Source organism: Xenopus laevis, chromosome 9_10S, assembly GCF_017654675.1.
Source record: "Xenopus laevis strain J_2021 chromosome 9_10S, Xenopus_laevis_v10.1, whole genome shotgun sequence".
In the NCBI taxonomy this organism is placed as follows: Eukaryota; Metazoa; Chordata; class Amphibia; order Anura; family Pipidae; genus Xenopus; species Xenopus laevis.
In genome coordinates, this window is record NC_054388.1 from 27,597,097 (window position 1) to 27,618,084 (window position 20,988).

A 20,988-nucleotide genomic window follows, 5' to 3' on the forward strand; every position below is an offset into this window, starting at 1 on the left:
TGGAGTCTATGGGAGACTGCCATGCTGTAATTCAGAGCTTTCTGGATAACGGGTTTCCAGATAACAGATCCCTTACCTGTACCATGTGATTACATTAGTCTGTAAATAAACAATTACAAACAGTCCCTAAAGCCAAGTCCAAATGGAGCAAGGGCACAAACAGCATATTAGGGGTTGAATTTACACCTGCTGGCATCACGCTTTCCTGTAGGCATCTTTTCTAGCATATAGCTTTATATCTGACAGATGATATATCAGAGTCGGTCTTATGCTGCTCTAAGTCAATCAACTGTAGTGCTCAACTTTAGGTACAGTGTGGAATAATGAACACTTTGTTGTAAAGTATAAGCAACAATGTAATACATTAATCCTATAAACTACATGGAATGCCTAGGGGCTTTCCTATATGCCACATCACACAAATTACATATTTAAGCCATTTTAAGCATGGTTCTTGTTAATTATACAAAACACAAATGACCCCCCCCCCCTCCTTTGTTTCCTAAATTTTAACAGTGCCCTTTCAGCTAAGGCTACTATTTGTATACCTTATACTCAGAGCAAGAAGCAGTGCCAAGATGCAACTAGCCTATCACAATCACATTATTTCATTCTTCCCATATGTACTTATGTAAAGCTGTTCATCACAGTGATGGCAAGCCTTATGTAAGGTACCTAATAATTATGAAACTTTTTTCCTGGAATAATATTTTGTACTGTAGGTTTCAAACTGCTAATTAATAAGGCCTGCGATTCTGGCAAATGTGTTATTTAAAACCACATTGTTTGCTCTTTAGCTTACCCTTAAATGGTGTCCTGTTGCCTTCTGTGGAAGGATTTCCAATAGGTCATTCATTGTTCTGCACTTCCCACAGTCATCTGTACAACCATGAAAACATAAATGAAACTGTCATTGCAAAATACTTTAAAAATTACTTTAAGATAACATACCCTACTAATTACTAACTAAACTATGAAGTTTCAATCCTGTGAGTGAACAGCACCTTCAGATTCTACAACATGAATGTTCTGAAGGGGAGGTCACACAGGCTGAGGTCAGGAACAGGCTGAGGTCAGGTTGGGCAGTGAGGATCAGAAGTCAAGGTCAATCAGAGAATCCAATAGAAGCAGTAATGCAATAAAGCAGGAAAGCTTAGCATCCACAGAAGCTGAAGATCCTTTAGCAAAGTCTCTGAAGTGACTGGCATCCATAAATAGGCAGAGCATAAGCACAGACTGGTACATATCATAAAGCTACCTCGCTAGGAAGTGTTGGGCAAATTCTGGAAACAAGGGCCCATCTGCAATTTATTATTTTGCCAAGAGAAAGAATTGCAGGGAGATTTGTCATCTGTGGTAGCGCAGCTTTAAACAGTTGTTTAAATTAAACGGGCTGTAAATTTTTTAATTTCACAAGCCTTTCTCTTATAGTTGCTCTGGCAGGGCAGAAATGTAACAAGCTGATTCAGGGCTGGGCCAAGTCAGAGCACCGTCGCTAAGCCCCCCTCCGTCTGCGTGTACACTTGTTCATATCAATGCCCGCTAGCTCACACTTGGTGTAGTAATGTAGTTCTGTGTGGACCAGGAGGGGGATGCAGAAGTTCTGTGCCTCCAACCTCATCAGGAACTAGGGGCAGGCAGGGAGAAGAGGTATCTGCTTGGTTGCCCTTTAACTTTGCACCCTAGGCATGAGCGTCTTCTGCCTACCCCTAGTTCTGGCCCTGAGCTGACTAGTTGGAAAGGCGAAAAAGTTGTTCTCATCGCTAGATTTTAAACCATTAGGTGGGGGTGCAATGAGTCTGTGACCACAAACTTTATAGGCAACCTATGATTGTTTCAAATTACCTGAGCTTTTTGTTACAACCCAATATACTGCCAATGTATGCTGCTGGAAACTACAAGGATGTGTAATTAATTTACATGTGTTAGAAACAGTTGCGGATAAAATAGGCAGTTCCATAGATTAAAAAGTGTATCCAGAAAATTTTGGCCATATAGCATGTCATGTTCAGTGGGCATTATGCTCTGAAAAAGTTGAGACCTCCAACAACATATTCACAAAATTCTAGTGATGCCCTCATTGCAGCACATGGACTAGGTAAATATCCCCTCGTGTTTGGCCTAAAGTCCATCTAGCCATTCCAATCTCAGACTGGAGATCTAGGGAGGCACCAAATCCTATGTTTTTTTGGGGGTTTCAGGCATATCCTGAATCTTTCACTAAAGCTGGCCATAGACGCAAAGATCCGATAGTACGAATCGAGGATTCATACGATTTTTGGACCGTGTGTGGAGAGTCCCGACATTTTTCGTCCGACGGAGATCGGTCGATTGGTCGATCGGACAGGTTAGAAAGTTTGTCGGCTGACGATAATATCTCTGCATGTATTGCCGATCGTATGATTTTTAGTGGGAAATTGTCACTAGTTTTTGTCGAACATAACTTTCGTATGATTGCTATCAGGGGCGGAACATCGGCTGATCTGTTCTTTTACTACTTTATTTGATCTGAATGGTAAGTGGCATGGGGAAGTCCGATCATTCGAGGATTCGAGCGATCGGATCTTTGCATCTATGGCCAGCTTAAGGATTTGGATGAATCCCAAATTCCAACCCTAATGCAAATTAGCCTTATTTTTTTAGAAAAAGCAATAGTGCCCAAAAAGGCACTGATGCAGCCAAATGCTGAATTCAGTGCAGCTCTAATAAAAAAATATTTTTTCTGTGAGCTGGAAAAACATCAGACACACCGTGTTTCAAATCCACGTCATTCACCCACATTATTTAGTGAAAAATAATGATCCTGTGGGTGGGTTATTGTGTTTGATTTGCTTTCCCTTTTATATACCAGCGAATATGACAAAGGCAAGAAGGATAATTGAGCATCTTCATTAAAGTCTCTGATTCACGGGTATTAGTTGCTATTTTTTTGCAGATTCTGAAACACAGAAACCCTATTTAAGTATTTATTACTGATGGGTTTGGGTTTTTTTTGTAATACTGTGTCAACAAATGGATTGTTCAAAAAAAAATAAAAAATATTTGTAGGGTGTTAAAATAATAGGAATTAGAAGTCCCAGTTCCATAATTTCAGTGTTCCTAGTTTTAAATACTTACCACACCTTGTGCTACTTGTCCAAATGCCAGTATGCACTGTATCCTTTAATTTAATTTTTTTATTTAGGCAGTTAATTGAGGACCACACCTGTAGTGGTGCGTGGGCCAGCCCAATACCCACGGGTTTACCTGTGGGTCAGACGGGCTCAGGTTGACCTCGCACCCACCTTTCTGCGTCGCCGGCGAGTGCGGGTTGAGCTCTTCTGACTGCTCTCCCCGCCTGCGACCTTACAAATGTCAGTTCTGACTTCCGGGTTCAACTTTTATAGACACGTGCCTGCTTGCCCCGTCCCTTTTGTGACATCATCGGTGGGGTGGGATGGCACGGGTCTATAAAAGGAAAACCGGAAGTCGGGCACGGGTGGAGGGAGGGTGGGTGGAGAGAGCAGCTGCGGGTTGGGAAAAACCCGACACGCACATCACTAAACACCTGTACTGGAAAAAGTGCTTTGAATATTCTTTGTGTTTCCTTTATTTTAGTATTCTGTATTTTTTTTATCTAGGTCAATGCTGATTGGCACTTATGCTTTATACATGTAAAGCCAACTATTTTATTACAACGTTATATACTTTTAATTTTATTCTTATTTACTTTGTCTTCTCTTAATTGTATTCTTTTAAATTAATACCCTAGCTGAGATTGCCTATCTTACAATTCTATACATATTTTTTGATCTATTTGAGTTAATGATACAGCCTTTCCCACCACAGTAGCTTGCTTTTAGTATTAGATTATATAAATAATTTGTTCTGTAATTTTTGTGCAGTGTCAGATGGTCATGTTTAAGGATCAAGTAGACAAGGTTTCGCTTTTTATTAGAAATGGACAAAATCTAGGATTGGGTTCAGCCAAATAGCAGCATTAATCAGATATGACTGAATACTTTGCTTCTGTCAGAATTTAACCAAAAGCCTAGGCATGTGAATTCAAAATACTGTACTACTAAAAGGGTCAAACCCTTGCAACCAAAACTTGTCTCCAAACACAGATTTCAAAAATATGCACCTGCTTTGAGGCCACTGAGAGCAACTTCCAAGGTGTTGGTGAGCAACATTTCTCACAAGACACTGGTTGGGGATTACCTCCCTAGATGAAGGTCTCAGTAGGGGGTCAGGAAACAAATCCTTGTGCAACTGTGTGCTTTTTTCCGATGAAATTATAACTGCACATATTTAGGAATGTTCTGTCCACACATTATTGTGAACTTTCACTTAAACAAACAGTTTTGAGATTGGTTTATTTGGTTTTATGTTAAAATTACTTTCCCTTTCATGAGGCTCCGGTCTCCGCGGATTTGTTTTCATTTACCAGTGTCATGCTGAGTTTTGAGTTAAAGTAAAGTTAGGAGGTGAAGAATCACCTTGGGATAAAAAACTGGTAGCTGCTTGATTTCCCTTAACAAAGGCAGATTAAATAAATGCTGTAATCATGGAAGATTTGCCTACAATTTTTGACTGTCCTGTGTGCCTTGCATTCAGAGACTCCAATTAGTTGTTAAAATGCTCTTAAAAAAAAAGCACTTGGTAGACATTTTATGTCTTGTTGAAGATTGAAGATCTCAGCAGACAACCATGTTTTCAAAAGCCTAATAATGAGCCATAATTACACTCAACCTTTCAGTTTTTTCCCTTCAGCTGGTTTCCGCACACCTGCTTTGGAGCACGATGAGTAATAGGGTATATGGCTTCAAACCACAGGAGCACTGCTTTTGCGTTATGGCCCAGCTGGATTCTATAGGAAAGCAGCAAGTACACCCTTCACTTTGCTATTAGTAATATACATTCATGTTTATTTGGTACTTAACATGAGAAAGTTGTGTTTAATCTGCATTAGAGGGAAGTTTTAGAAAATCACATATTTATCAAGGTGTGTTGTTTTATTTTTTTTACACCATGTGAACATGAGATTTGCCGCTATTATTTTACACTGCTTCAGATTTTTGTAAGTAAGTTAAAAAAAAAATTCCGTTAAAAAATTACGATGCCTTTCACTTATCCACTCTGCTGGACTTTCCATTACAAAACAAATCTCTGTAGGAAAGCACAAAATGGATACTAAGCTGCAGTATACTTAATTATGTATAACAAAGTGCCAAGTGCAACACACTTTCTTGTGTTCATTTTGTAAAATTTTCATAAAACCAGTTTTTGGGGCACATTACTTTTAAATAAATATGTCTGCACTATTATATATTTTTTCTTTTCAGGAATATTGCGTGAATACTTGAGGACACCATGGATTAAGCATTATGAGCTTGCTTGATGTGCACTTACTTTGAAAGTCTGTTGAGTACGTAATTTTACCATGGGGTGGCTGACTTATCATCCTTGGTCTGACTCACCTAAAGGGTCTACAGCTCATGGCACTTTGTAAACAAATTTCACAAAATTAACACAGCACAGTTTGTTGAACTTGGCACGTTATTATAGATAATTAAGGGTACTGCACCATGGTATCCATTTTGTGCCTCCCTACAGAGATTTGTTTAGCCAGTATGAGTAGTGCACAATAGTGGAAAGCTCAACCCAATCCCAAAATAATTTAACACTTTTAAAATTGTAGGGTGCTTAACCATAAGACCCTTCCCTTGTATCAGGATCAATGGAGCAATATGAAAAAAATCTGGATGCACACCTTGTGTCAAAAGTGATTTATTAAGCCCATATACATCAGCAAAAAGGGAGCAACATTTCAGGTCCCTCCAGGCCCTTTATCAAGCCTTTTATGTCACACAAAAGAACCACTATAGATAGGAGCAATGAGGGAGGTCACCCCACAACCAATATACATACAAGATACACAGTAGTCCAAAAATATCATAAAGTTCTGTAAAGTCCAATGTAATCTCAATTAAAGTGTCCACTTTGCATAGTGTCTTAAAAAGACATTCATTAATTGGCAAAATTGTAATCTGAAGTTTCGGAAACACTTTCCACACATTGTACTCTGCACCTTTCCTTAGAGACATGAACATACAGTATGCAGAAATTGTGAACCACACTCAGGGTGTCCATTGTCGATCAATTAATATCCTTAAAAAACAAAATAAATTATTCAAATATATACAGACTTATAAAAACAATACTAATTTATATTAAGGTATGACAACTTACATATGAATAAACATGGCTGGGGTATATTCGCTGTTTAGATCTTGGCCCATAGTGTATCCAATTTATGGATCCAGGTCAAGAAATGCTCCAAGTTCATACGAGATGACGAGAACTACCGTTTAGGGAACGTTTACAATCGGAGCAGAGGAACCGGTAATCTTCAGTGTTAAACATCGCAGGAGACCAGCACAAGGAACGTCCAACGTTGATTACTATGTGTCCGAAGGGACCAAGGCACCAGAAAGGAAGCTATCACATCACCGAACAGCGGCTCTGGGAAAGTGCTACCAAGGATTCCTCTACTGACAATAGAATGAACAGCTCAGCCTGCACATTTTCTATTTCTTCTTTTTTAAGGGATTTAACAGTAGGACATGTAAGAAAGAAAGAAGCCACCATAGATATAAAGCATTTAAAGTGTTCACATCACTACCACCCAGAGGAACAGAAGCAGCAACCACAGCAGAGCGCGAGGGAAAACAGCTACAGGAAACGTTAGTACATAACATTTCAGACACTACTCTCTCACACCTTTGCAATTGTCAGTTTTACAGAGAGGTCTTACCTTTTTCCCTACCTTCTGTTGTAGCACCTTTTCACTAGACATTGAACTTCAGAGGTTTTTCTGCACTCAAAGATTAAAAAGTCACTTCTCCAAGATGTATATAGACTATAACTATGCCTTTAATGCAATGCAGTGTAGTATTTATAGTAATGCCGGTCTAGGTCACTCAAAACTTTCTCTTAAAAAACTAGAATTGAGTAACCAAAGTTCCTTTATACCCCTACCACTTATAACATTGTGGAAGCTTATTTTAAATTGGTGACAAGCAATACAGAGAAGCTCCAAAGCAAATCTTAACGCAACCCTTGGTTTGGATGTAAACCTAACCTTAATTACCATGAAAGAGCTTGTCTAAAAGAACTAATGTCCAATAAAAGAATTATAATCAAGCAGAAAAAGGGGGAGCCCTGTGAAATATTGAAACAATTATCACACACAGATGTTTAAAGACCACTTAATAATATTCCCCTTACTTCCATACAGCATTGGGTCTCATTGATGAAGACCTAAATCACTTTTTGATCAAGAAAAATCCCATTACCCCTGTATTTTATACATTACCCGTAACATAAAAAATCTCTCTGAACCTCCTGGAAGACGTATAGTTGCAGACATACTGTATATTCTATAATGAGTCCTTTGGTGATTTTCCTTGATAGAAAACTTCAAACATTGGTACAAGATATGGGACACCACTCATTTACTTAACATATTGAAAAACCTCTCTTTAGCTGATTATGATATTTTGTTAGTAAACTTTGATGTCACTATCCTGGATACCTCAATTTCTCACACATCTGGCCTTGAGGCTTTTAATCATTATCTACTGAACCACAAAACCATTTTTACTTGATTTATTGGAGACCGTGCTCCATCAGAATTATTTCCTATTTGCTGACCGATAGTATTTACAACTACGTGGCACGGGCAGCCATGGGCAGCAATGTAGCTCTTATTTACACCATTTTATACATGGCACATCTAGAGGATACATATGGCTATTCTAATCTACTATTTCTTACTATGTTGCTGGTCATGTGGAAAGGCACAAGGGACACAGCTTGACTTCCTTGGAACAACATTGATCCAGTAACACTGAACTTTTTGTATGTTCTGCTAACAGTGTGGCACTGGAATAAAGACAAATATTTACTGTAAAAACACAGATAACTACAGCCTTTTGCATTATTCAAGTTTCCACCATATATCACTCGACAAATCTGTACCGTTCATGCAGCTTACCAGGGTAAGACGTATTGTAAGTAAAGGGGATGTTTGTAAAACACGCCTATCCAAAATGTCCAGTCGTTTTTAACAGAGAGGATATCCAGCAGAGGTTATACAACAAAGTCTGGAAAAAATGAGTAATATGGACAGGGATCAGCTGTTGGTCAATAAAGTCACAAAGGTGTCCAATGACGACAGACTGATATTTGTAAGTAAGTTCACTAAGGCCAGCCGACAAGTTTCCAACATCATGCGTAAGCATTGACATATTTTACAATCCTGTTCACCTCACCTACCATCCTTTTAGTAACCTCCCCTGATGACCTGTAAAAAAGGTAAAAACCTATATGACCAGCTGATATTGGGGGCACAAACATAAATGTACAACAGTTCTTGCAGACCCCTTAATTTGGCACTTTCCCCTGCATACATTGTACACAATGTAACTCAGTTATTAAGGGTAACTTTTTTTTATCATCACCCTCATACTGGCATAAAGTATGAGATTAAACATATTTTTACATCTTACTCATCATATGTTATTTATCTATTGAAATGTCCCTGCAATCTAATTTACACACAACAAAAACGGCACGACAAATGAAAGACCTATTCTCTAAACAAAATCCACAATACGCAGAAATCTGACTACTCTGCCAGTACCAGCACATTTTTACCAAGATAAACATTAGATTAGCCATTAGATTAGATTTTAGATAATAGACATGGTAGAGGCACCTAGACGAGGAAGTAATAAACTCCTCCAACTGAAACAAAGGGAAATTTCCTGGATCCATAAATTGGATACGCTATGGCCCCAAGGACTAAACAGGGAATATACCCTAGCCATGTTTATGTATCATGTCATACCTTAATATACAGTACATCAGTATTGTTTGTAGTCACTAATTGTTTTTATAAATCTGTATATTCTAATATATTCTAATAATTTATTTGTCTTTTAATGATATTAATTGATCAACATTGGACACTCTCAGTGTGGTTCATGGTTTCTGCATATGTTCATGGGTCGCAGAAAAAGTTATGTGTACAATGTGTGGAATGTGTTTACAATAAATCAGATCCACTGTTGTATTACAGTTTTGCTAATTACTTTTTTTGTTGCTTGGAATGCAAGAATTTTGAAGATACTATACAAAATGGACACATTAATTGGGATTTACATTGGACTTTACTGGACTTTATGGACTCCTATGTATCTTAAGGTGTAAGGTGTATATTCGTTGTGAGATGACATCCCCCTTGAAAGGGGAGGGGTTTACAAGCCCCACCCCTCACTGCCCCTATATGTAGTGATTTTTTTGTGTGACAGAACAGGCTTGATTAAGGGCCTGCAGGGGCCCAAAACATTTTTTGCTGATGTATAGGGGCTTAATAAATCACTTTTGACACAATTCGAAGTAAAGGTGTGCATCCAGGTGTTTTTCATATTTCCAGTATGTGGTCATTCCCAATATGGAATGACTTGAAGCCCCCCACTAAGAATAAAGTTCAGCATTTGTATAGCAAACACTGTAACTAGCTGCATCACTGTTATTATTGTATGGACTAAACCAGCACCCTTATATTGGCTGCAGATTTAAAACTTTTCTGCTGATTGGAAAAAGGAGCATTACATACAGTGTTTAAAGCAATTGCAACACCCCTTTGCAAATTAGCCCCTCTTGGTAATTTAGCTTTATTAGCAGGTTCATGCAGCCGTTACACTTCAACTCTAATACTTTAAAACAGTCTAGAAAGTACTATGTACACAGCATTACTATAAACACCACAAAAATCCATGGAGTTATCCCCATAAGGTGGCCCCACATGGGCCAACAAGAGCTGCCAACTCTGTCCCTGCAGACTAAGTCAGCAGATTAAAGGACTGGTTCACTTTTAAGTTAACTTTTAGTATGTCACAGAATGGCTAATACTTAGCAACTTTTCAATTGGCCTTCATTTTCTTTTTTAATAGTTTATGAATTGTTTGCCTTTTTATTCTGACTCTTTCCAGCTGTCAAATGGGGGTCACTGACCCCATCTAAAAAACAAATGCTCTGTAAGGCTGCAAATGTATTGTTACTCCTTATTACTAATCTTTCTATTCAGGCCCATCCTAATCCTATTCTATTCTCTTTTTCAAATCAGTGCATGGTTGCTATGGTAATTTGGACCCTAGCAACAAGATTGCTGCCCCCCCCCTCCACAGGCTGGAAATATATCTGTCTGGAAATCGGACAGATATCAATTACCAGGTTTGAAAATCCCATTGAACAAGGAGTAGATTGGCGTGTTGATGTTGCCCATGTCTGATGGATCTCAGTGCATGATCTGTTTGTTGACCCCAGGGCTGGCAGCGTATAGTCACCTTTACTGTTGCTGCCAAGGTTTCCAAAGTAGATTTCAATCAGCAACCCTCAGAATCCTTAGCAAGCCTCACTGCTGGATAGCAGCAAACTGTCTATTTCATCAGTAGCCAATCATCTTTTTGGCAAGTGTTACAATTTTTTTATAAAATGGTACCACTATGTACCAAAAGAAGTATTTCTTGTTTGTAAATGCTCCAGTTCATTCCTGCATCCAGTGGCATTGCGCAATTCAGTACAGTGAGGGGAGCAAGCGGTTAATCCCATCATGAAATCCCTCTTGGCATCCAGCTGCAAAATAAAAAGAAAAAAATCAGCAGGGAGAGCAAATGCAACCTAAATATTCTTGTACAGTTAAGAGGATCAGCTTGGGGACACTCCTACATGTTCCTTTTTAGGAAGGAGGCGTGCCTGTGACATCAATTGTGTCATCTGCTGCACATGGAGATGTGTATGTTCCAGCAAGAGCAGCAAAGCACAGAAGTGTGTGTGTGTGCATGCAGGTAGCATCAGCAGTGATCCCTGCGCTACCAGTCTATAGAACAAACCCTCCGATAACTTGTAAACGGCATAGCTACCCATTTTTTTTCTTTCCCTTTTTTGGTTGTACTGACTTGAAGCAGCTGCAAAGAATTCACCATGGAGAAAATGTCCAGGGTTTTACCTCTGAATTCAACTTTTATACCTCCGACTTACGGGGTCCTGAAATCTCTTCTGGAGAATCCGTTGAAATTACCCCTGCACCACGAAGATGGTAATGTATCTGCCAAAATCCGTGGCTTTCTATGGCTGTGTGCGTGGCCGGACACTTTATAATACAAAGAAAAATTGGGGCTTTTATCTGTATTTGTCTTGACTGCTCATAAGTATAATCAGGCTGTATTTTATATACAGAATATTTGCACATAGGATTAACTGTGATTCAGAAAATAGGTGTGTGTGTATATTTATTACTGTATGTGTGTGCAGATGCATGGATAGAGAAAGCCAGAGGAGAGGGTTCCATGTATCAGAGAAAATCACAGAATTTGGACATGCCTATATTTAGTAACTATTGTGTAGACTGATACAAGTATGGGATCCATTATCCGGAAACCCGTTATTCAAAAAGTTCAGAATTACGGAAAGGACGTCTCCCATAGACTCCAAATATCCATTATCCGGAAAGCCCCCTGGTCCCGAGCATTCTGGATAACAGGTCCAATTCATGTACTTTATTATAACATTGGGTCAGATTTGTACATCTGTACATTACATTAATTTTTTGATCTTCCTGTCCTTGGGTGTAATGACATTGCATACAGGGGATTTATGGGAGTGGACTCTATAACCTGCATACTGTGTACATCTGTAGAGGGGCAGGTACCCGCACCCTCTGGCATCAACAGTTCTTTCTCAATGAGAAAAGTTTGTTTTATCATGCGCCTCTCCACTTGATTTTATGATGAATAAAGTCCCTTTTGTTCACTAGTTAGAAATCAATATTTTGTTCTAGTTGGTGTATGAATAATTAGACAATCAGTAACTGGTACGTTGTGTATAGAGCACAAAGACGTGATTGATTAAATTAATCGCTTAATAGGATTAGAGGGAGTCTTGCTTCATGAGCACCTGTTTGGGGTGTGTGGTAGTGCCCTGTACACGGAGGGAGGGCCTGCTAATGTTGCTTGGCTGCAAGTCATTAAAAAATCAGAAGGTATCCTGTAGTAACCTCTTAAGCATGTTAGCTCCATCATCTGAACTGCGGCCAACAGTAATTATGTTTTTCATGGTGATTGCTCACCTTACTAGTTATTTTGAAATCCATTATCCAAAAAGTGCCAAAATAAAGCAGTGCCATTTGTCATTGTTGATGGATTCATTGTTTCTCTTTAGTAGTAAGACATTAGCTTTTATTTGATGTTAACTAAACCTTAAGGCAAGGATGATCCAAATGATGATTTCTTACATTCTGGATATGAAAGCCTATATGTGTACAGGTATAGGACCTGTTATTCAGAATGCTCAGGACCTGGGGTTTTCCGGGTAATGGCGCTTTCTGTAATTTGGATCTTCATACCTTAAGTCTACTAGAAAATCATGTAAACATTAAATGAACCCAATAGGCTGGTCTTGTTTTCAATAAAGATTATTTCTATTTTAGTTTGGATCACTTACAAGCTTCTGTTTCATTATTACATAGAAAAAAGTAATCATTAAAAAAAATGGATTATTTGGATATAATGGAGTCTATGGGTGGCGGCATTTCCATAATTAAGAGCTTTCTGGATAATTTGTTTCCTGATAACAGATCCCATACCTGTATTACCAAGCTTTGTGGTGAATGGATTATGTTTTTAACAGAGTTATGGAAAGACCTACAAGGTGTCAGAACTACTCTGATCTAATAAAATGGTTTACTGATGCTACTGAGAGTATCCTTGTAGTGTTTATGGTATTGAGATGCTGGGTTTTTAGAATTGTCCATAAGGAACTTGGCCAAGTAGTGAACCTTGTCCTCACTTAAATATAAAAATATTCATTTATATAAACATATTTATGGGCAGCAATTATTCTGTCTATTGAGGTGCCTAGATCCATACAGTCTCATTGGGGTTGCCACCTGGCAGGTATTTTACCGGCCTGGTTGTTAAAAATGATGGCTGTTTCCAATGTTATTAATAGGAAAAAAAGATAAATATATATAGGAAGGCTGGTATTTTTTTCCAAAAAAGGTGGCAACCCAATGTCTCATATATATAGATTTGCCTAAAACTAGTCTATGCAGCATTTTACAATGAAGAAAAAAAAATCCTGGATTTTGTGCTGTTGCCTTTTAGTCCATGCACAGAATAAATTGAGCTGTACTTTGAATTCTCTCCATATAAATATATAGTATATATAAACTCATTTGTGGTTAGTTTGAGCAGCTGCCAGTACTTAGCTCTAGAAGGTGTGGGGGGGGGCTTAGGTTCCCCAAAAAGAGACTAACTATTTAAGTATGTTATAACTCAGATATCCATTGTTTATATTTGTAGCCCCTCAAACATAGGTTTCGCCCTGCCTGAGTGTGTTCTTTTCAGACGTTATTGAACTACAACAACCAACTCCACTACAGCAACTGTCTAGTTTCACTGCTGCTTTTTAGCAAGAGACTATAAGTCATAATGTGCCAACCATCAGCATTAGCTGCAAACTCATATATATTTTATAAGCATCTTTTCAACATTCAGTACACATTTATAATAGCTTAAAAGTACAGAAACGCCAACAAATTTAAATGTTTTATTGGAATGACAATATAATGTACTATTGCCCTGCACTGCTAAAACTGGTCTGTTTGTTTAAAGGGATACTGTCATGGGAAAACATGTTTTTTTTTTTCAAAATTGTCATTTTAAAATCTAACATGGGGCTACATATATTGTCAGTTTCCCAGGTGCCCCTAGTCATGTGACTTGTGCTCTGATAAACTTCATTCACTCTTTATTGGTGCACTGCAAAAAATACACCTTTTGGGTTAGGAATGAAATTTTACATGGTAGAGTGAATTATTTGCACTGTAAAAAGTGAAATTTAGAAATAAAAACTACACCATCAAAATGATGACAGAATCCCATTGTAAACTACAGCTTATCTGTTATCTGCTGGGTATCCTGTGCATTTTCTAATTTTTCAACTTTGAATGGCTGCCCCCATAGCTTGTTTATATAAACTATAGTAGAGTTTCTGAAGCATACACACCAGCTGTACCAGTCAGTGCAGCACGACCATACATCATATTTCAATTACTTTAAAACACTGTTTTTTGGTGTTACTGTTCCTTTAAGGTGTATTTGTAAATGTAACTTATTAAAAGCAGTGTCTCTCTGTCTGTTGCTTTTCTCTGCACTGTTGGTCTTCTTGTATACATGTAGTTCTAAGAAACTTTCCAATATTCAATAATGACACATTTTGAAGGATTTATAAGTTGTTTGTATATATAATTGTTATTGTCCTTTATTAATCAATGTATTCACTGCTGATTCTGACTTGCAGAAGCCAATACTCCACCAGCTAAAACTGCATTCCCATAATGCATTACATGTTTCTTTACAGGTCTTCATCACATCACAGGTCTTCTGCTACTTTTTTTCCATAGTCACAACCAAAAGTGCAGAGCATAGCAAATTTATGATGACTTTAAATGATCCTTTAAATAATTTGTAAACTATGTTGGAAAGTTGCTTACAAACGCATGGTGGCAGTAAAACATACAGTAGTAACATAGGTTGAAAATAGACACTTATCCATCGAGTTCAACCTTTTAGGTCTGTATAAACCCTAAAATTGCTAGTTGATCCAGAAGAAGGCAAACTACCCCATCTGAAGCCTCTCCAATTTGCAGGAAAAAAAATCCTTCCTGACTCCAAGATGGCTAATGGAACATTTCCTGGATCAACTTTGTACTAAGAGTTACTTTTAATAACTCTGTAAACCACGCAGGCTTTATTGCTTCCAAATTATTTCTTATGCACTGTATGTAAGACCCCAAAAGCAGATGTAGAACCCTTCCAGTTCCTGGTTTAGAGATAACCATCTCACTGTAGAATGGCGTTTGATCACTAACACACTATTGGAGGATTCTGGGAGTCATTATTAAAGGGGTAGTTAACTGTTATTTTGATATTCAAGGCAAATGTCATTCTAAGAAACTTTTCGATTAACATAAATTTCAAAAAAATATTTAATCATTTTTAAATTGCTTCTGAAAGCAGTATCTGACTGTGCCTTCTGTACAAGACTTCACATTCCCATAATCCTTTGCATACTCTGTGATGAAAAGCTAAAGAAGAAGGAGAATCCCAGAAGCTAGAGGATGGCTGGATATTGCTACATAGTTTCAGTGGCATATTTAGTCAGAATCAGCAGCTCAGAGGATCTCTGCCTCCAGTATATATTGCATATACAGATAACTGGTTTACAAAAAAATTAGAATGCCCTGAATCTTAGATTTGGCCAAATCGGAGCCTGGCTAAGCAAAATCCAAACCTTTAAAATCACATGACTTTTGGTCATGTGAATAAGGGGGTTACATTATTTTCTCCCTTCCATTCCCTAATCTGTGAATGCAAATAAGGGTTTGGATTTGTTTCGGGATTCGCCCGAATCTTTCCTGAAAGATTCAGGGTTCAGTGCATCCATAAAAAACATATTTTAAAAACTTGCTTAGAATTACTTTTTGTTTTCTCTATAACAAATGTTGTATTTGTGTTTATTTCCCTATTAAGGTGTGCAGACTTTCCTTGTAAAGGCTACAGATACTTTCATAAATGCTTCATTTTTAGACTTTTACAAATAAAAACTGTAAACAAAACAGGCCTTGTCAGTGGCTGGAGAATAAAGCAAATTGTGTGCACAGAACATTCCTTACTCTGCATTTTGCATAGAGAGCTACCATAGTGTTGAGCATGAGTAGATCATGGGCATTATGCTGGGGTTATGTTGTTTTCAGAGAATGCCTTAGTTGAGAGAAGCAAAATGGTAGCTGCTGCTTACTGTATATAAATAAATGTTATTAGACAGGAAATGAAAGGAAGGAAGCAGACAGCATGCTATGCTGTGAGTTCAAGGGAAAATAAAAGCACATTCAACTTTATCAGTAGGCTGTTTAACATTTAAAACTGCTTTCAGAGGGTGATGCTTTTTGTTAAAAAGTGGTATTTGCGTGTAACATGTCTGTATTTCCCTCCCCCCCACTCATAAGCATGAAGGTATGTTTTCTAAATACATAACTTGCTCTTATCTCTGTAGCCTTCTGTAAAGAGAAAGAGAAGAAGTTAGAAGATGACAACACAGCCTCTACAGTCCCACAGTCAGCTTTTTTAGGGCCAACCTTATGGGACAAGACGCTACCCTACGATGGAGATACCTTCCAGCTAGAGTACATGGACCTGGAAGAGTTTCTCTCTGAAAACGGCATTCCTCCCAGCCAATCGTCACACGAACTGAGCCATCACCAGCCAAGCCACCCACAAGCTTCTGCTACGTCACCATCTGTTATTGATCTAAGCAACAGGGCATCGACATCTGTCCTGCCAGGCCTGGTACCTCATAACTGCATGCACAGCCCAGTCCGACCTGGTAAGTGTCATATGCAGAGTATTGGCTAATCACCTAATGTGTCACTGTCTTCTTTGAACATAGGAAAGTTACAGCTCCAATGTCCAGGGTTTGCAGGAACTTGCACTGCAAATATAAGTAGAAGTGCCAAATGCTGGCCTCCTGTAGCCTCCTAACAAGAATATTTTGGAGCATTTAGCCTGTTGCTAACAGGGAAGGCCCATTTCTACTTTTTTCTAGTAAGAGAAGGAGCACCTTCTCCAGTATAGTGTTAGTGAAGTAGAAATTACAGTGAATTTACATGTTGTGGGCATGGTGATATATTTAGTTTATTGCAAATCAGAATGTTATACTTGTGGATGCATCTGCACTCATTAACACAGTTTAACTCATAATATCTTAGTGTAGACGTATAATATCCCAATATAGAGAAACTTAGATTTTTGATTTTAAGAAATCTGCGGCTGGTAAGGATTTTTCTATTAAGGATGGTAGAGAAAAGATTTTTAAGAAGGCTGCTAATGCACTGGTCCTTGGGTAATAGAGTTAATTCATGAAAATAGACTGCAAACTCTCCAGTAACCTCAGCAGGGACCAGATTGCTCTATCAACTATATTTTTAGCAGTACAGTACAACACTAGCAAAGGTTATTGTTTTCATAAATCCTATTTATAGCTCCTAGTTGGGTGATCTCTTAAAGAAAATATAAAACTCTGAATAAAAATGATGGATCAGCAAATATAATAAGCAAATATGGCCTATTGTACTTTATGTATAGTAACAGTGTTCTAGATTTTGTGTAGTAATAGGAAAGAAGGTCTAACAACATTAAAATCTATAAGGGGTTTTTGGTTTCTTAGATTGGCCAGAAGGCAGCTGGGACTGTTTTATTTCTAATACATTAGCTGGCAGGGAAGCAAAAAAAGTTCATCCAGCTCTCTAGAGGAAGTGTGAAACAGAAACAGTTCACTTTGCAGTCCACTTTGTAGGGCACAGAAAAAAGTTACATATCTAGTGATCCCCAACCAGTGGCCTGCAAGCAAAATGTTACTCACCCTCCTCTTGGATGCTTATTCTATGAGGCCTCAATCCAGGAGTTTATGTTTTAATTCCTCGCTTGGAGGCAAATTTTGGTTGCATAAAACCATGTGTACTGTCAAACCTGTATGCTTTCAGTCGACATAGTGGCTACCAAATAGTCGATCACAGCTCCTATTTGGCACCAGCATGGAAATTTTTCATACTTGAGTTTTTCTTAATTATTTGCATACGGGTAGAATTGGTTGGGGACCCCCGCTCCAAACCTTATGAAAAAGAGCAATTGTGTACCAAGTGCAACCCAGAAACCAGTGGAGGTGAGATCCAAAATAGTAAGATCACCTATTCACCATACATAGAAAAGGCTGTAGCCAAATATAATCATACTAATCTTCTAATATCCTTAAATGAACCAAAGAGGTGTAATGCAAAATAGTGAAATGCAGCTTTAATCCAGAATAAAAAGCTCTAACCGGGTGTACTCACAAGATCTCAAAGTAAAACAAAAAAATAAAATCCTTATTGGAAAGATATCCTCATGCTCTATGCGTTTCATTTTGTCCGCCACGCTATGTAGGGAGAGCAAGTGCATGCTTGTGTCCCAACATGGCCACCCACAATATGAGCACCCTCTCTCTACCAGCAATTTCGTTTTCACAAAATAGTATTGTTTTCCACAGGCTCTATTATCCCTCACATCATGTGGGGGTTTTCCCCTGACAGGTGCCCTTTAAGATGTTTGTGAATTTGAAGATTTTCTTGGATAATGAACATTACTACACTTCAACTCCAATTTCAGTTCAACACCACTTTATTTAGTACCCCTATATAAGGACAATAAGTTAAATATTCGAAGCTAACACTCCAGAGATGCCAGTTAAAGAAACCATAAATAGCAGGTGTCGACTCACACATGACACACCCTTTGTCTTGTTTACCTTTCCAGTCCCGTAATTGAGCACACACACGGTTACAATGCTTCTCACATTACCTGTCATGTGACTGGTTGTGCGGATTATTATACACACATGGTGCTGCCTTGTGCTGCCGATCTGCTTAGATTCTTAGCTCCTTCTAGTGCTAATGACTAGTGCCTGACGTGTGAGGCAGCTCATATCCAGTCTCTTATCCTGTCTTCCACTTGCATTGCACATTAAACTTTGCATTTTATTTACTATAATGCACTGGATTCTACCTGCCATACACCTAAATGTGTCCATGAACAGGGGTTCTCATATGTGGTCGGCATTAAAAGGGTAAGGTTGCAAACCTTATCCTTTTAGTGGCTTTGCATTCTTTGAGTACACAGCAATTTACCTGACAAGCTCCATTTAGGGTCAGAACAGTCTTAAAGAAACAGTAGTTAAAAGTAAGTAAATAAGAAAATTAAAGTGTTTTAAAGTAATGACAATATGCTTTTGCCCTGCACTGAAAAATGGGAGAAAATGGGAACCCATATATCAGATACAGACACAATACAAATTATACTTCTATACGATTATAAAAAGAAGAGAATTTATTTATGTTTATTTTCCTCTATAACAAAAGTGTTCTGAGTGCCATTCCGCCTGTGATTTACATTTTAGCCAGCGGGAAGGTATTTAGGAGAGATTATTCACCCGAAGAAGAGTCGATTTGTCTCTGGGCGACTAATCTCCCAGAGTAGCCATGTCTGCCACCACACTTTATGAAACTCAGGGATTCTGCTCAGCAGGGACAAAGATAAATATATCCGCTAAATGTATAAATTTAGAACAGTTAAAGAGTTGGCGACCCCCCCTCCCAGAGCTGCTTTAGAAGGTGAAAAATTAAACTTTACACTTCAATACAGAGAGTCCTCGCGTTACATACACCTGACTTACGTACAACATACTTACAAACGAGGGATATTACAGTAACATACTGTGGTTTGCTTGATTTTTAGGGCAAGACATTCGACGGCAGACGGCACTTCTGAAAAAAGAGGGTTTATTGGAAATCCTGCTGCCCAGCAGGATTTCCAATAAACCCTCTTTTTTCAGAAGTGCCGTCTGCCGTCGAATGTCTTGCCGTATACACAGTGGGGTCACTGTCTGACTGTGCACCTGATCAGAGGGGAGAGCGGTGAGCTAGTGCGGCCCTTCCCTTTTGTTTGCTTGATTTTTATAACCATTTAGCTTTAATAAACCACCTGCCCCAATCTCCTCTGGTGTATGTTGTCTAATGGGGAGCACATAAATGTAAAAATAAATACTTTGTTAAAATAGACATCTGTCTAAGTTGCATTTAATAAGTAAATGTTTATGTTTTAACCGATATACAAATTCAATTGAAAAACGAACCTACAGAGCCTATCTCGTTCATAACCCGGGGACTGCCTGTATAAGAAAAACGGTCGCAAATAGAAAATAGAAAGTAATTGGAAAAAGTCTTTATTTCTGGTGATCTATCTGAAACCAACTGAACTGAAAAAAGGTTTTGAAGTGAACAACTCCTTTAACCCTTTCCCTGTCAGCTGTTTTGTCCTAAATGCGAACATCTACTGACAAGCATTTTTTAGACTTTTTGTTAGGTATCCAGACAAATCACCCCAAATATGAAAGCCTGGGGTCCTCTGAACAGTTTTATGCCTAATATGTATAAGTTTACCTAACCACGTGGCATATAGAGGCCCCACAATTAAGACACCTCATATGGTCAGTCATTTCAAGTACTGCAAAATCAACACATTTACATAATTTTTTTGAGGGGGGGAAAGGTAGAAAAAAGTAAGTTCACTTCAGAAAACCCATATATTTTCCGAAAGTACACATTCCCCCAAATCTAAATTGGGTATGCATGTCTTTCTACTCCAAAGCCCCAAGCGGAAACATTTCCAAAAATCACCTCAAAACTTCCATTCTTTCAAAAAACTTCTCCAAAGCATTCTTTTTCCCACATACTATTAGGTTTCACCGCAAATAAGAAAGCCTGGGGTCCTCTGCACAGTTTTATGCCCAATATGTATAGGTTAACCTAAGCACGTGGCATATAGGGACCCCAAAACTCAGCTGCTGAAAACAGAGCCCCTACTGTGTGTTATGTGCCGTAAGACCACCGAACTGTAAAAAGACCCCCAGAAAACCATATATTTTTGGAAAGCAAATATTCTGACAGAACAAAATAAGTAAATTATATCTTTCTATACCAAAACTCTAAACAGCAAAACTATACTACTGTAAGGGCCCATAGGCACAGTTAGGAGTGCGGACCAAGGAGGAGGCAGTTTGTCAGACAGGGGTTCGTGGTAACGAGGGTTCGGCAAAAGAATGGTCAAGTCCAGGCAAGGGGTTCAATCCAGGCAGAGAAGGTTCCTTACTTTTTAACTACTACCCTGTCCTGCCAGGACATTGATCCCCAATTATGAACATGGAAACCGGGATCAAGATGGCTTACAAATCGCATACTTAGTCATCAAGAACCTGGAGCCAGAGTGGCATGGAAAAACATGGGGCCCC

General features: G+C 38.5%; 1 protein-coding gene across 2 annotated transcripts in view; it reads left to right on the forward strand.

Moving 5' to 3' along the window:
• The first annotated feature begins 10,831 nt into the window (after window positions 1-10,831).
• Window positions 10,832-20,988, forward strand: part of hlf.S (hepatic leukemia factor S homeolog) — a 32,965-nt gene continuing 22,808 nt past the window's right edge. For both annotated transcript variants that reach the window (XM_018240540.2, XM_018240541.2), the window contains exons 1-2: window positions 10,832-11,146; window positions 16,165-16,494. In XM_018240540.2, the coding sequence (XP_018096029.1) occupies window positions 11,032-11,146; window positions 16,165-16,494 (445 nt within the window). In that variant the 5' untranslated portion in view covers window positions 10,832-11,031. The remainder of the gene's footprint in view (window positions 11,147-16,164; window positions 16,495-20,988) is intronic.